The 14,953-nt window shown below is 48.7% G+C and overlaps 1 protein-coding gene across 1 annotated transcript in view; it reads left to right on the forward strand.

The window, feature by feature from the left end:
- Positions 1–14,953, forward strand: part of pik3ip1 (phosphoinositide-3-kinase interacting protein 1) — a 70,808-nt gene that overhangs the window by 41,178 nt on the left and 14,677 nt on the right. Inside the window, exon 5 of the mRNA XM_041201917.1 lies at positions 14,277–14,355. Within this exon, the coding sequence (XP_041057851.1) occupies positions 14,277–14,355 (79 nt within the window). The remainder of the gene's footprint in view (positions 1–14,276; positions 14,356–14,953) is intronic.

The following is a 14,953-nucleotide window of genomic DNA, read 5'->3' on the forward strand; positions in this document are numbered from 1 at the left end:
GACATGGCTCGGGCGAAGATTTTGTAGTCCGTGCTGAGGAGGGAGACCGGGCGCCAGTTTTAAATTTGATCAGCTGCCAGAGCTGGATTTGAACCTTGAACATTATTCTCTCTTGGTTACTAATCCAGTGCCATGGCCAGAGAATATGTTAACGACTCACATTGTTTGCCATTGTGAGATTTGAACTCTTGATAATCTTTTAAATGAAAACCAAATCAACAAAATTGGGATAAATCAGGCACAGCCCCTAATTCAGGTCAGCTGTAAAACCAAGAACAAAGTTTAAAGGAAACTTACAAACTTTAAATCAAAATGTGATTAAAGGGGTCAACAAAACACCCCAGTCCCCGCGGTGCCCACCGAGCACGGAAGGCCTTGAGAGTGCCAGCAGACACCGCGTGCTCCTTCTCCAGGGACATCCGGCAGCGAACGTAGCCGCGGAAGAGGGACAAACAATCGGGCGGGACTCCCCCGTCGATCGCCCGCTGCCTGGACCTGTTAATGGCCAACTTGGCCAGGCCCAGGAGCAGGTTCACGAGGAGGTCCTCCTCCTTCCCGACCCCCTTCCGCACCGGGTGCCCATAGATCAGGAGCGTGTGGCTGAAGTGCAAACAAAACATCAATAAAAGGTTTTTCAAATAACTAAAAAGGGAGTGCAGCCTACAACACCCTATGTATACATGGTCCACGGACTCCACAAGACCGCAAAAAGGGCATGTGTCCTGAGAGTCCGTGAACCTATGCATCCTCTTATTATAAGGGACTGCTGCATGCAACACCCTCCAACCCAGGTCCCCGATAGAAAGGGGGAGGACACCTCCATAGAGGGCCTCCCATCGAGGGCCACCGCCGCCGGACGGCAACAAGGCACGCCAGGGCGTGTCCGGTCGACGGACAAGGGCGAGAAAATGGAAGGTGTGCAGCAGCAGTCCATACAAAAAGCCCCTCTTTGCTGTGCCAAAAGGCACAGAGGGCATGTCCCCGAGGCGGCTCATATTGCGGGGCACCAGCACCCGAAACACGTTTCCACCTGTTCCTATTCAGTTGAAGTTACATTGTTTCATAGTTTGCCATGGTGAGATTTGAACTCTTGATAATCTTTTAAATGAAAACCAAATCAACAAAATTGGGATAAATCAGGCACAGCCCCTAATTCAGGTCAGCTGTAAAACCAAGAACAAAGTTTAAAGGAAACTTACAAACTTTAAATCAAAATGTGATTAAAGGGGTCAACAAAACACCCCAGTCCCCGCGGTGCCCACCGAGCACGGAAGGCCTCGAGAGTGCCAGCAGACACCGCGTGCTCCTTCTCCAGGGACATCCGGCAGCGAACGTAGCTGCGGAAGAGGGACAAACAATCGGGCGGGACTCCCCCGTCGATCGCCCGCTGCCTGGACCTGTTAATGGCCAACTTGGCCAGGCCCAGGAGCAGGTTCACGAGGAGGTCCTCCTCCTTCCCGACCCCCTTCCGCACCGGGTGCCCATAGATCAGGAGCGTGGGGCTGAAGTGCAAACAAAACATCAATAAAAGGTTTTTCAAATAACTAAAAAGGGAGTGCAGCCTACAACACCCTATGTATACATGGTCCACGGACTCCACAAGACCGCAAAAAGGGCATGTGTCCTGAGAGTCCGTGAACCTATGCATCCTCTTATTATAAGGGACTGCCGCATGCAACACCCTCCAACCCAGGTCCCCGATAGAAAGGGGGAGGACACCTCCGTAGAGGGCCTCCCATCGAGGGCCTCCGCCGCCGGACGGCAACAAGGCATGCCAGGGCGTGTCCGGTCGACGGACAAGGGCGAGAAAATGGAAGGTGTGCAGCAGCAGTCCATACAAAAAGCCCCTCTTTGCTGTGCCAAAAGGCACAGAGGGCATGTCCCCGAGGCGGCTCATATTGCGGGGCACCAGCACCCGAAACACGTTTCCACCTGTTCCTATTCAGTTGAAGTTACATTGTTTCATAGTTTGCCATGGTGAGATTTGAACTCTTGATAATCTTTTAAATGAAAACCAAATCAACAAAATTGGGATAAATCAGGCACAGCCCCTAATTCAGGTCAGCTGTAAAACCAAGAACAAAGTTTAAAGGAAACTTACAAACTTTAAATCAAAATGTGATTAAAGGGGTCAACAAAACACCCCAGTCCCCGCGGTGCCCACCGAGCACGGAAGGCCTCGAGAGTGCCAGCAGACACCGCGTGCTCCTTCTCCAGGGACATCCGGCAGTGAACGTAGCCGCGGAAGAGGGACAAACAATCGGGCGGGAATCCCCCGTCGATCGCCCGCTGCCTGGACCTGTTAATGGCCAACTTGGCCAGGCCCAGGAGCAGGTTCACGAGGAGGTCCTCCTCCTTCCCGACCCCCTTCCGCACCGGGTGCCCATAGATCAGGAGCGTGGGGCTGAAGTGCAAACAAAACATCAATAAAAGGTTTTTCAAATAACTAAAAAGGGAGTGCAGCCTACAACACCCTATGTATACATGGTCCACGGACTCCACAAGACCGCAAAAAGGGCATGTGTCCTGAGAGTCCGTGAACCTATGCATCCTCTTATTATAAGGGACTGCTGCATGCAACATCCTCCAACCCAGGTCCCCGATAGAAAGGGGGAGGACACCTCCGTAGAGGGCCTCCCATCGAGGGCCTCCGCCGCCGGACGGCAACAAGGCACGCCAGGGCGTGTCCGGTCGACGGACAAGGGCGAGAAAATGGAAGGTGTGCAGCAGCCGTCCATACAAAAAGCCCCTCTTTGCTGTGCCAAAAGGCACAGAGGGAATGTCCCCGAGGCGGCTCATATTGCGGGGCACCAGCACCCGAGGGAGGGTTCGGGGCTTGGGGCCAATGTGGAATTCCGTCCGAACAGGGGAACGCTCAGACGGAAGACCACCGCGCACCTGGGCCACCTCAAGACCCAAAATAACGTCGGGTCCGAGCACGACCGTTCTCAGGTCTTGGATGGCATCGGCTGCGACCTGGACACTCACAGACGCGCGTCGCGCCAACTCCTGCGGGAGCATCCAGCCCAGTCCTCCGCCACCCAGCACGTCCCCGATCCTGGTCACCCCTGCGGCCACAGCCCTCCTCTCCGCCAACCACTGAAAAGGACGGAGGGGCGGATTCCTGAGCAGCGGCTCTCTGACGATAGCCGCTACTCCTGACGGGGGAGAGCTGCGTCACGAGGCGACCACTTTCCAGACTTTGATCAGGTCCTGGTAAAAGACGGGCAACGCCTGCAAGGAGCCACCGAGGCCCAGCTGTTCTATAAACAGGAGCTGCACGTCATAATTCAGGCCGTGCACCTGACGGAAGAAATACGTCATCAGGGCACACCATCTAGGAGGAGGCTCAACGTAGAGGTATCGCTGCAGGGTCTGAAGGCGGAAAGTCGCCACCTGTGTGCGTAGGCACACTAGCGCCTGACCACCCTCCCTAAGCGGGAGACTCAGAACCTCGGCAGCGACCCAGTGCAATCTTTTGTCCCAGAAGAAGTCGACTAACAATCTCTGGATTCTTGTGACAAAGTCCGGGGGAGGGGTCAAAGTGACCAGCCGATACCACAACATGGCGGCGATCAGCTGGTTTATGACCAGAACTCGACCCCGGTAAGATAGCACTCGGAGCAGTCCTGTCCAGCGCCGCAGGCGAGCGGTGACTTTCGTCTCCAGTTCCTGCCAGTTTGCCGGCCAGGATTCCTCAGCGGGGCAGAGATGGACCCCCAGGTAGAGGAGGCTGGTCCTGCTCCAGGTGAAAGGCCTGAGCTCCTCAGGTAGGGGATCCATCTGCCACTGACCGACCAGGAGTCCAGAACATTTACCCCAGTTGATCCTGGCCGAAGAAGCGGCAGAGTAGACCTCCTGGCTCTCGCGCATCCTCCGCAGGTCAGCCGGGTCACTAAACATAAGGAGCACGTCATCGGCGTAAGCCGAAAGGACCACCCCGATGCCCGGCCCGCGCAGAACCAATCCCGACAACCTCCTCCGCAAGAGGCGCAGGAAAGGCTCCACGCAAATAGAATACAACTGGCCAGACAGGGGGCAGCCCTGACGTACCCCTCTCCCAAAGCGAAGGGGCGCCGTCAGGGACCCGTTAACCTTCACTAGACACTCCGCGGCAGTGTACAGAAGTCGGATCCGGGCGACAAAATGCGTCCCGAACCCGAAAGCTCGCAGAGTTCCGAGTAAGTATTCGTGATCCACCCTGTCGAACGCCTTCTCCTGATCGAGAGACAGGAAGGCGCTCGACAGACCAGCCCTCTGGGAATGGTGGATGATGTCCCGGACCAGATGGATGTTATCATAAATGGTTCGGTCCGGGACGGTGTAGGACTGGTCAGGGTGGATCATGTGGTCCAGCACGGTGCCGAGCCGAGAAGACATGGCTCGGGCGAAGATTTTGTAGTCCGTGCTGAGGAGGGAGACCGGGCGCCAGTTTTAAATTTGATCAGCTGCCAGAGCTGGATTTGAACCTTGAACATTATTCTCTCTTGGTTACTAATCCAGTGCCATGGCCAGAGAATATGTTAACGACTCACATTGTTTGCCATTGTGAGATTTGAACTCTTGATAATCTTTTAAATGAAAACCAAATCAACAAAATTGGGATAAATCAGGCACAGCCCCTAATTCAGGTCAGCTGTAAAACCAAGAACAAAGTTTAAAGGAAACTTACAAACTTTAAATCAAAATGTGATTAAAGGGGTCAACAAAACACCCCAGTCCCCGCGGTGCCCACCGAGCACGGAAGGCCTTGAGAGTGCCAGCAGACACCGCGTGCTCCTTCTCCAGGGACATCCGGCAGCGAACGTAGCCGCGGAAGAGGGACAAACAATCGGGCGGGACTCCCCCGTCGATCGCCCGCTGCCTGGACCTGTTAATGGCCAACTTGGCCAGGCCCAGGAGCAGGTTCACGAGGAGGTCCTCCTCCTTCCCGACCCCCTTCCGCACCGGGTGCCCATAGATCAGGAGCGTGTGGCTGAAGTGCAAACAAAACATCAATAAAAGGTTTTTCAAATAACTAAAAAGGGAGTGCAGCCTACAACACCCTATGTATACATGGTCCACGGACTCCACAAGACCGCAAAAAGGGCATGTGTCCTGAGAGTCCGTGAACCTATGCATCCTCTTATTATAAGGGACTGCTGCATGCAACACCCTCCAACCCAGGTCCCCGATAGAAAGGGGGAGGACACCTCCGTAGAGGGCCTCCCATCGAGGGCCTCCGCCGCCGGACGGCAACGAGGCACGCCAGGGCGTGTCCGGTCGACGGACAAGGGCGAGAAAATGGAAGGTGTGCAGCAGCAGTCCATACAAAAAGCCCCTCTTTGCTGTGCCAAAAGGCACAGAGGGCATGTCCCCGAGGCGGCTCATATTGCGGGGCACCAGCACCCGAAACACGTTTCCACCTGTTCCTATTCAGTTGAAGTTACATTGTTTCATAGTTTGCCATGGTGAGATTTGAACTCTTGATAATCTTTTAAATGAAAACCAAATCAACAAAATTGGGATAAATCAGGCACAGCCCCTAATTCAGGTCAGCTGTAAAACCAAGAACAAAGTTTAAAGGAAACTTACAAACTTTAAATCAAAATGTGATTAAAGGGGTCAACAAAACACCCCAGTCCCCGCGGTGCCCACCGAGCACGGAAGGCCTCGAGAGTGCCAGCAGACACCGCGTGCTCCTTCTCCAGGGACATCCGGCAGCGAACGTAGCCGCGGAAGAGGGACAAACAATCGGGCGGGACTCCCCCGTCGATCGCCCGCTGCCTGGACCTGTTAATGGCCAACTTGGCCAGGCCCAGGAGCAGGTTCACGAGGAGGTCCTCCTCCTTCCCGACCCCCTTCCGCACCGGGTGCCCATAGATCAGGAGCGTGTGGCTGAAGTGCAAACAAAACATCAATAAAAGGTTTTTCAAATAACTAAAAAGGGAGTGCAGCCTACAACACCCTATGTATACATGGTCCACGGACTCCACAAGACCGCAAAAAGGGCATGTGTCCTGAGAGTCCGTGAACCTATGCATCCTCTTATTATAAGGGACTGCTGCATGCAACACCCTCCAACCCAGGTCCCCGATAGAAAGGGGGAGGACACCTCCGTAGAGGGCCTCCCATCGAGGGCCTCCGCCGCCGGACGGCAACAAGGCACGCCAGGGCGTGTCCGGTCGACGGACAAGGGCGAGAAAATGGAAGGTGTGCAGCAGCAGTCCATACAAAAAGCCCCTCTTTGCTGTGCCAAAAGGCACAGAGGGCATGTCCCCGAGGGTCAGAAGATGTAACTCTTTCCAGTACAAACCCATTTCCATCTGTTTCAGATGAAGTTACATAGTTCCCTATTGTGAAATTTGAACTCTTGATAATCTTTTAAATGAAAACCAAATCAACAAAATTGGGATAAATCAGGCACAGCCCCTAATTCAGGTCAGCTGTAAAACCAAGAACAAAGTTTAAAGGAAACTTACAAACTTTAAATCAAAATGTGATTAAAGGGGTCAACAAAACACCCCAGTCCCCGCGGTGCCCACCGAGCACGGAAGGCCTCGAGAGTGCCAGCAGACACCGCGTGCTCCTTCTCCAGGGACATCCGGCAGCGAACGTAGCCGCGGAAGAGGGACAAACAATCGGGCGGGACTCCCCCGTCGATCGCCCGCTGCCTGGACCTGTTAATGGCCAACTTGGCCAGGCCCAGGAGCAGGTTCACGAGGAGGTCCTCCTCCTTCCCGACCCCCTTCCGCACCGGGTGCCCATAGATCAGGAGCGTGGGGCTGAAGTGCAAACAAAACATCAATAAAAGGTTTTTCAAATAACTAAAAAGGGAGTGCAGCCTACAACACCCTATGTATACATGGTCCACGGACTCCACAAGACCGCAAAAAGGGCATGTGTCCTGAGAGTCCGTGAACCTATGCATCCTCTTATTATAAGGGACTGCTGCATGCAACACCCTCCAACCCAGGTCCCCGATAGAAAGGGGGAGGACACCTCCGTAGAGGGCCTCCCATCGAGGGCCTCCGCCGCCGGACGGCAACAAGGCACGCCAGGGCGTGTCCGGTCGACGGACAAGGGCGAGAAAATGGAAGGTGTGCAGCAGCAGTCCATACAAAAAGCCCCTCTTTGCTGTGCCAAAAGGCACAGAGGGCATGTCCCCGAGGCGGCTCATATTGCGGGGCACCAGCACCCGAGGGAGGGTTCGGGGCTTGGGGCCAATGTGGAATTCCGTCCGAACAGGGGAACGCTCAGACGGAAGACCACCGCGCACCTGGGCCACCTCAAGACCCAAAATAACGTCGGGTCCGAGCACGACCGTTCTCAGGTCTTGGATGGCATCGGCTGCGACCTGGACACTCACAGACGCGCGTCGCGCCAACTCCTGCGGGAGCATCCAGCCCAGTCCTCCGCCACCCAGCACGTCCCCGATCCTGGTCACCCCTGCGGCCACAGCCCTCCTCTCCGCCAACCACTGAAAAGGACGGAGGGGCGGATTCCTGAGCAGCGGCTCTCTGACGATAGCCGCTACTCCTGACGGGGGAGAGCTGCGTCGCGAGGCGACCACTTTCCAGACTTTGATCAGGTCCTGGTAAAAGACGGGCAACGCCTGCAAGGAGCCACCGAGGCCCAGCTGTTCTATAAACAGGAGCTGCACGTCATAATTCAGGCCGTGCACCTGACGGAAGAAATACGTCATCAGGGTACACCATCTAGGAGGAGGCTCAACGTAGAGGTATCGCTGCAGGGTCTGAAGGCGGAAAGTCGCCACCTGTGTGCGTAGGCACACTAGCGCCTGACCACCCTCCAAAATATGATGGCTGTAACTCTTTTGAGTACAAACCCGTTTCTATCTGTTTCAGATGAAATTACATTGTTTCATAGTTTGCCGTTGTGAGATTTGATCTCTTGATGAAGTTACATTGTTTCATAGTTTGCCATTGTGAGATTTGAACTCTTAATCTTGGGGTTACAAACCCAGTACCATAACCACTTGGCTATTTAGGCCAAGCTTAAATAATGCAATTGAATTTAAATCCCACCAGCTGCCATGGTGGGATTTGAACCCATGTGCCCAGAGAATTAGCCTGGGCTTCAGGATTATTAACCCAGTGTCATTACCACTACACCACCATCTCCACCGAAAGTGGTAACTCTTTTGAGTACAAACCCATTTCCATCTGTTTCAGATGAAGTTACATTGTTTGCCATTGTGAGATTTGAACTCTAGATCTTGGGGTTACAAACCCAGCACCATAACCACTTGGCCATTTAGGCCAAGCTTAAATTAAGGAAAGATATGTTGTAACTCTTTCGAGTACAAACCCGTTTCCATCTGTTTCAGATGAGGTTATATTGTTTCATAGTTTGCCTTTGTGAGATTTGAACTCTTGATCTTGGGGTTACAAGCCCAGTACCATAACCACTTGGCTAATTAGGCCAAGCTCTAAAAGGCACAGAGGGCATGTCCCCGAGGCGGCTCATATTGCGGGGCACCAGCACCCGTACAAATACGTTTCCATCTGTTCCTATTCAGATGAAGTTACATTGTTTCATAGTTTTGCCATTGTGAGATTTGAACTCTTGATCTGGGGGTTACAAACCCAGTACCATAACCACTTGGCTATTTAGGCCAAGCCAAATTTTCATAACATACTTCTGGTGATGGCACTATGTTTTAGTAACTCTTTCAAGTACAAACATGTTTCCATCTGTTCCTATTCAGATGAAGTTACATTGTTTCATAGTTTGCTATTGTGAGATTTGAATTCTTGATCTTGGGGTTACAAACCCAGTACCATAACCACTTGGCTATTTAGGCCAAGCTTAGAATGAAGATTTTGTGGCAGCTGCCAGGAAACCTTGCACACACTTGAGGATATTGTTGTGATCACAAACCAGATGTAACTCTTTCAAGTACAAACACATTTCTATCTGTTCCTATTCAGATGAAATTACATTGTTTCATAATTTGCCATGGTGAGATTTGAACTCTTGATCTTGGGGTTACAAGCCCAGTACCATAACCACTTGGCTATTTAGGCCAAGCATGGTGTATTTGTAACTCTTTCGAGTACAAACACGTTTCCATCTGTTTCTATTCAGATGAAGTTACATTGTTTCATAGTTTGCCATTGTGAGATTTGAACTCCTGATCTTGGGGTTACAAACCCCTCCCGGACACCACGTCTTTTTACCAGTCTCCTAACTCCTGCAGGTCTGGCAGCATCTGTAACTCTTTCGAGTACAAACCCGTTTCCATCTGTTTCAGATGAAGTTACATTGTTTCATAGTTTGCCATTGTGAGATTTGAACTCTTGATCTTGGGGTTACAAACCCCTCCCGGACACCAGAGGGAATTGGTTTATATTCTCTTGCAATGATTCCCTAATCTTTCCCTAACTGGGAACAGCTGTGCGTAATTAACAACTTAAAGCATGTATTCTATTGCAGCACAAATTCAACATTCTGTTGACCCTGACAACTGGGAGACAGTCACTGACAGACGTGACCTCTGGAGGCTGATTGTTTGGAAGGGCATTGGAAGAGGCGAGCAGAAACAAAAAGCTCAGCTGGCCAAGAAAGAGCCTTTTCTATTGTGGTTTGATACGATTGTGTGGCTTGTTAGGCCATTTCAGAAGGCAGTTAAAAGTCAACCACATTAGTGGGTCTGGAATCACATGTAGGCCAGCCTGGGCATTAGTGAACAAATGCCCTTTAGAGAAGGAAATTTACCATCCTTGCCCAGTCTGGCCTACATGTGGTTCCAGACTCAAAAGGTTACAGCACAGAATGAGGCCATTCAGCCCATCATGACTGCACTGGCATCCAGAAGCCCAAGCCATTAATAGATATCAAAAGCAGCAGTGGTCTTAGTATTGAACACTGCTGGGAAACTCCACTGTATACCTCCCTTCATTCTGATTTATTCATTAACAGGATGTGGACATCACTGGCTGGGCCAGCATTTATTGCCTATCCCTAGTTGCCCTTGAGAAGTTGGTGGTGAGCTGCCTTCTTGAACTGCTGCAGCCTGAGTTGTAGGTACACCCACAGTGCTATTAGGGAGGGAGTTTCAGGATTTTGACCCAGCGACGGTGATATATTTCCAAGTCAGGATGGTGAGTGGCTTGGAGGGGAACCTCCCATCTTTCTGCTGTCCTTGTCCTTCTGGATGGTGGCAGTCGTGGGTTTGGAAGGAGCTGTCTCAGGAGCCTTAGTGAACTACTGCAGTGCATCTTGTAATCTGATAACATATGATAAACAGCCATTCACCACAATTCTAACCCTTACCCAATTTTTTATTCATAATGTTAGAGTTTCTTTTTATTCCATGGGCTTCAATTTTGCTGACAGTTCTGGTATGTTCTACTTTATCAACTGTCTTTTATATACATCAGTTGCACTGCCCTCATCCATTCTCTGTTACATCATCACAAACTCAATATATTGCCTTTCCTTCACTGTTGCTAGGTTAAAATCCTGGAACTCCCTCCCTAACAGCACTGTGGGTGTACCTACACCACAGGGACTACAGCGGTTCTAGAAGACAGCTCACCCCCACCTTCTCAAGGGCAACGAGGGATGGGCAATAAATGTTAGCCCAAAAAGCGAAGCCAACATCCCATGAATGAATTTTAAAAAAAAAACAAACTCAATCAAGTTAGTCAAACACCATTTGCCCTTAACACATCCCTGTAGGTTCTCTTTTATTAGTCCATACTTGTCCAATTAAGTGGCTCTTAATTTTCTTTCAGATTATTGGTTCGGAAAGCCTCCCCACGCTAGCACTAAACAGACTGGCCTGTGATTACCAGGTTTATCCTTTTCCCCTGTATTTTGAACAAAGGGGTAACAGTTGCAGTTCTCCGGTGCTCTGGGATTGCTCCTATACCTACGGAGGATTGGAAAATTGTGGCCAGAGCCTCTGCAATTTCTAGCCTGAGCAACTAGATTGCTTCCTATCTGGATTGGGTGACTTATCCACTTCAATTACTGCCAGCCATTCTAGTACCTCCTCTATCTGTTTTTACCTTACCCAGTATCCTGATAAACTCCTCATAAACATTTACCATGACTTTGGGAACGTCATCTTTATTAGTAAACATTGATTTTAAAGTACTCATTTAGTATATCCAACCATACCTTTTGTCTCTACTGTTTTCAGCTCTAACTGGCCTACCACTCCTGTGATAACCCTTTTATTGTTACTACCCCTATACTATCTTTGGATTCCCTTTAGTTGTAGCTGCCAATCTATTTTTATACTGTCTCTTTGTCCCTTATTTAATTTTTTTACTTCTCTCTACTTCAGCCTGATTCTCCCTTATATTATCAAGCTGACATCTGGTTCATCCTACTCTCTAAATCTTTCATCATCCAGGGATCATTGACTTTGGTGCTCTCCCACCAAGGGAAAAGTGGCGGGGGTATACCTGAATCATCTCCTCTTTAAAAGCCGACCATTGCTCCATTACACTTCTGCCTGTCAGTCTTTGATTCCAATTTACCTGGGCCAGATCCCTCTTCAGTTTGCAGAAATTAGCTCTCCTCCAGATAAGTATATTTATTCTAGATTGCTCTTTGAGCTTCTCCATAACTAAACCTTAAAGGAATATAGGAACTATAGTAGACCATTTAACCCTTCAATCCTGTTCTGTCATTCAATGAGATAATGGCTAATCTGCAACTTAATTGCCTTTGCCGCAGGTCTTTTAATACGTTTGGTTAACAGAAATCTATCAATCTCAGACATAAAATCTACAATTGAGCTAGCGTATTGTTGAAAAAGACATTCCGAAGCTTTTTGTCTTGCACTTGTCAGGATACTTCGCAAAGTAACATGTTTGCGAGCCTATTCACCAATGTACTGCCTAAGGAAGCCATAGATGTTTGCGCTGCAGCACTATATCATGGCGATCTAGACCCACCACCATTGCATGAATCAGTATCCATTGAGTTTATGAACTTGGCAACTCGTGCAGTTGAATTCAGTTTTAACACCATGTCTGCCCAAATAGTTAATGTTGCCATGGGATCGTCTCTAGGCCCAGCTCTCACAAACATTTGTTAGGTTCCACGACAAATGTGTCTTTGACGAAATAACACCTAACCTCCTATACCCCTCACATATTGCTGATATGTAGATGATACGTTTGCTATATTTAAATCTGCAGCTGCATGTAAGAATTTCCTCTCACACCTTAATGGGCTCCATCCTGTGCTCAAATTCACCTTTGAAACGGGACAGTCAAATGAACTCCCCTTTCCTGATGTACTAGTTGCAAAATCTGCCAGGGGGGTTCTCTGTCACAGTTTACCACATGCCTACCTTCACTGGTCAATATACGCATTGGGATTCTTACAGTTCTACATGCTATAAGATTCGTCTTATCCGCAATCTTGTAAATAGGGCCTGAGCCATTTGTTCACCATGCAAGCTTGATGCTGAAATAGGAGCATCAAAGACATCCTGTGGATAATGGCTACATAATATACATTTTGCACTGTACATCATGCAAACTCATGAACGGGCCTAAGGCTGTCACTTTCGGCCCTGAAAAGTGTCCAGTCTATCTCAGATTACCCTGGAAGGGCAAGGTATCTCAAAAATTTGAGCAACTGGTGAAGCTAGCTGTTTCATGCAGCTACTATGCAGTCACAACTCGAGTGGTATTCCCTACTAACAGGAAGCTACCATCAAGCCAAAAAGACGTTTTGCCGATCACACAAATGAGTAATGTGGTATATGAATTTCAGTGCCAGTGTGATGCTAGGTATGTAGGCCGTATGTCCCAAAGACTGGTGGATTGTATCAAACAGCGTGTCTCAGCTGTTATTCGCAACGGGCAAGGTACAGACTGTAACCAGACCATAAAACTCAACACAGAGTCCAACATTAGATATGATTCTGCAATTGGACAACATTTACTAAATAATCCTCAGTATGGTAAGAATTGTGCTGACAATCAATTTAAGATTATCAGTCAGGCTCGCAGTGTGGTGCATTTGCATGGACTGGAAGCTACATATATTAATACAATTAATAAAACAGGGCCCTGTTCTTTGCAGACAGAACGAACATTTACACACATTGTGCTTGTTGCAGCTAATCAAAATAAGTGACAGCCATTCGCTGACTCATTCCTCAAGGTAATGCCTTGACCAATCAGGGTCAAGCTGCTTGGTTTAAATTTCAAACAATGCTTGGCAGTTAACTGTCAGTCACCAACACTGGTGCATTCTGCATGGCAATGCCGCTACCAGTCAGAATCCACTTGCCAACCAATCAGCACTCCCTTCACGTAAAGTATAAATTGTTGTTTTCCCCTTATCAGGACACTTCACAAGAATATTGGCATGAGTGCCAGACGAAAAGCTTCGACGTGTCTTTTTTTTCAGCCATACTCAAGTTCTGTGCTACCAAATGAGTAATTGAGCTAGCATCGATTGCAGTTTGAAGAGGGGAGTTTCCTTTTTTTTACACATTAATTTTACAACAAAGCACTAAAATATTTGTCCAGTATTTTAACGACTAACTGCCCCAAGCTTACACGAACAACTACAAATATTGGAAGCAAAAAGCAGTACCTCCTCCCCCTACTGTACTGCATTCCCACTTGCGTTGAATTCCTAAATTTTGCACTCTAATAAGGATGCACTCCATGCTGACCACTTCCAAAATGGTCCATCACTGTGGTATTCGCGCTTCCTTCCTCTGGAGTAGATCCAACAATGCCTTTTTCCTTCTTGGGCAGGAGACATACAAATCAAGAAAGTTCCCCTACATTCACTTCAGAAAACCCTTCCCTATTTTGCCCTTAACACTATTGCCCCATTCAGTATTGGCTAGTTAAAGTCTCCCATTGTTGCTCATCTATAGTTCTTGCAACTCAGTAATTATCTTGCAAATCCACTGCTCTAATTCTTTCCCACTATTTGGTGGCTTATAAAATAGTATAATAGCTCCTTTACTGTGGGATTGATTCAGCTATATCTTTCATCCAATACGTTATCGATTTGTAACCAAGCTGCCCTTTTTCCACCCAGTAGAACAGAAGTGAAAGATTACATGTTTATGGTTTGAGCTATGATGGCACCCATTACTTAGTGTGACCAGACTCTCAGCAGTTTTCCTCTAGCTGGCCAACTAATCAAGAGAAACACAACCTCTGGGATTGGGTTAAACTCTATGCCTGGGGAAAATTGGACATTACAGGGGATTTGATTGAGGTTTCTGTTCATCCCCCTCCTCTTTCTACAGTGTAACATTGGTGTACTTTTATCTCTAGGTCAGGCTTTGGCGATTGGAATGATGACCATTATAATAGTGTTGGGTGCTGGCATCATCTTGGGCTACATCTACAAACGGTAAGGATGTGCCAGACACAGGATTCCATGGAGATACTATAAGATAGATTATATGGAACATAATGTGTTGCACATGCTGTATTAGGGTTTGACTTCTGCATCAATCATTTGCTGAAGATTCCACACTGTGCCAGCTCTGACACTATTTTTATTACATTCTATAGATGGAATCATAGTTTACAACTGAGAAAGAGACCACTTGGCCCATAGTGTCTGCGCCACCTAGCTTAATCCCACTTTCCGGTATTTGGTCCCTATCTCTGCATATTACAACACTTGAGGTGGAATTTAACCCTGAAATGTGTGAGCTGATACACTTTGGAAGGAGTAATTTGACAAGGAAGTATTCAATGAATGGCATGACACTAGGAAGTTCTGAGGAACAAAGGGACCTTGGCGTATGTATCCATACATCTCTGAAGGCGGAGGGGCATGTTAGTTGGGTGGTGAAAAAGGCATATGGGACACTTGCCTTTATCAATCGGGGCATAGATTACAAAAGTAGGGAGGTCATGTGGAGTTGTATGGAACCTTAGTGAGGCCACAACTGGAGTAGTTTGTGCAGTTCTGGTCGCCACATTATAAGAAGAATGTGATT

This window comes from Carcharodon carcharias, chromosome 13, assembly GCF_017639515.1.
Source record: "Carcharodon carcharias isolate sCarCar2 chromosome 13, sCarCar2.pri, whole genome shotgun sequence".
Lineage (NCBI taxonomy): Eukaryota > Metazoa > Chordata > Chondrichthyes > Lamniformes > Lamnidae > Carcharodon > Carcharodon carcharias.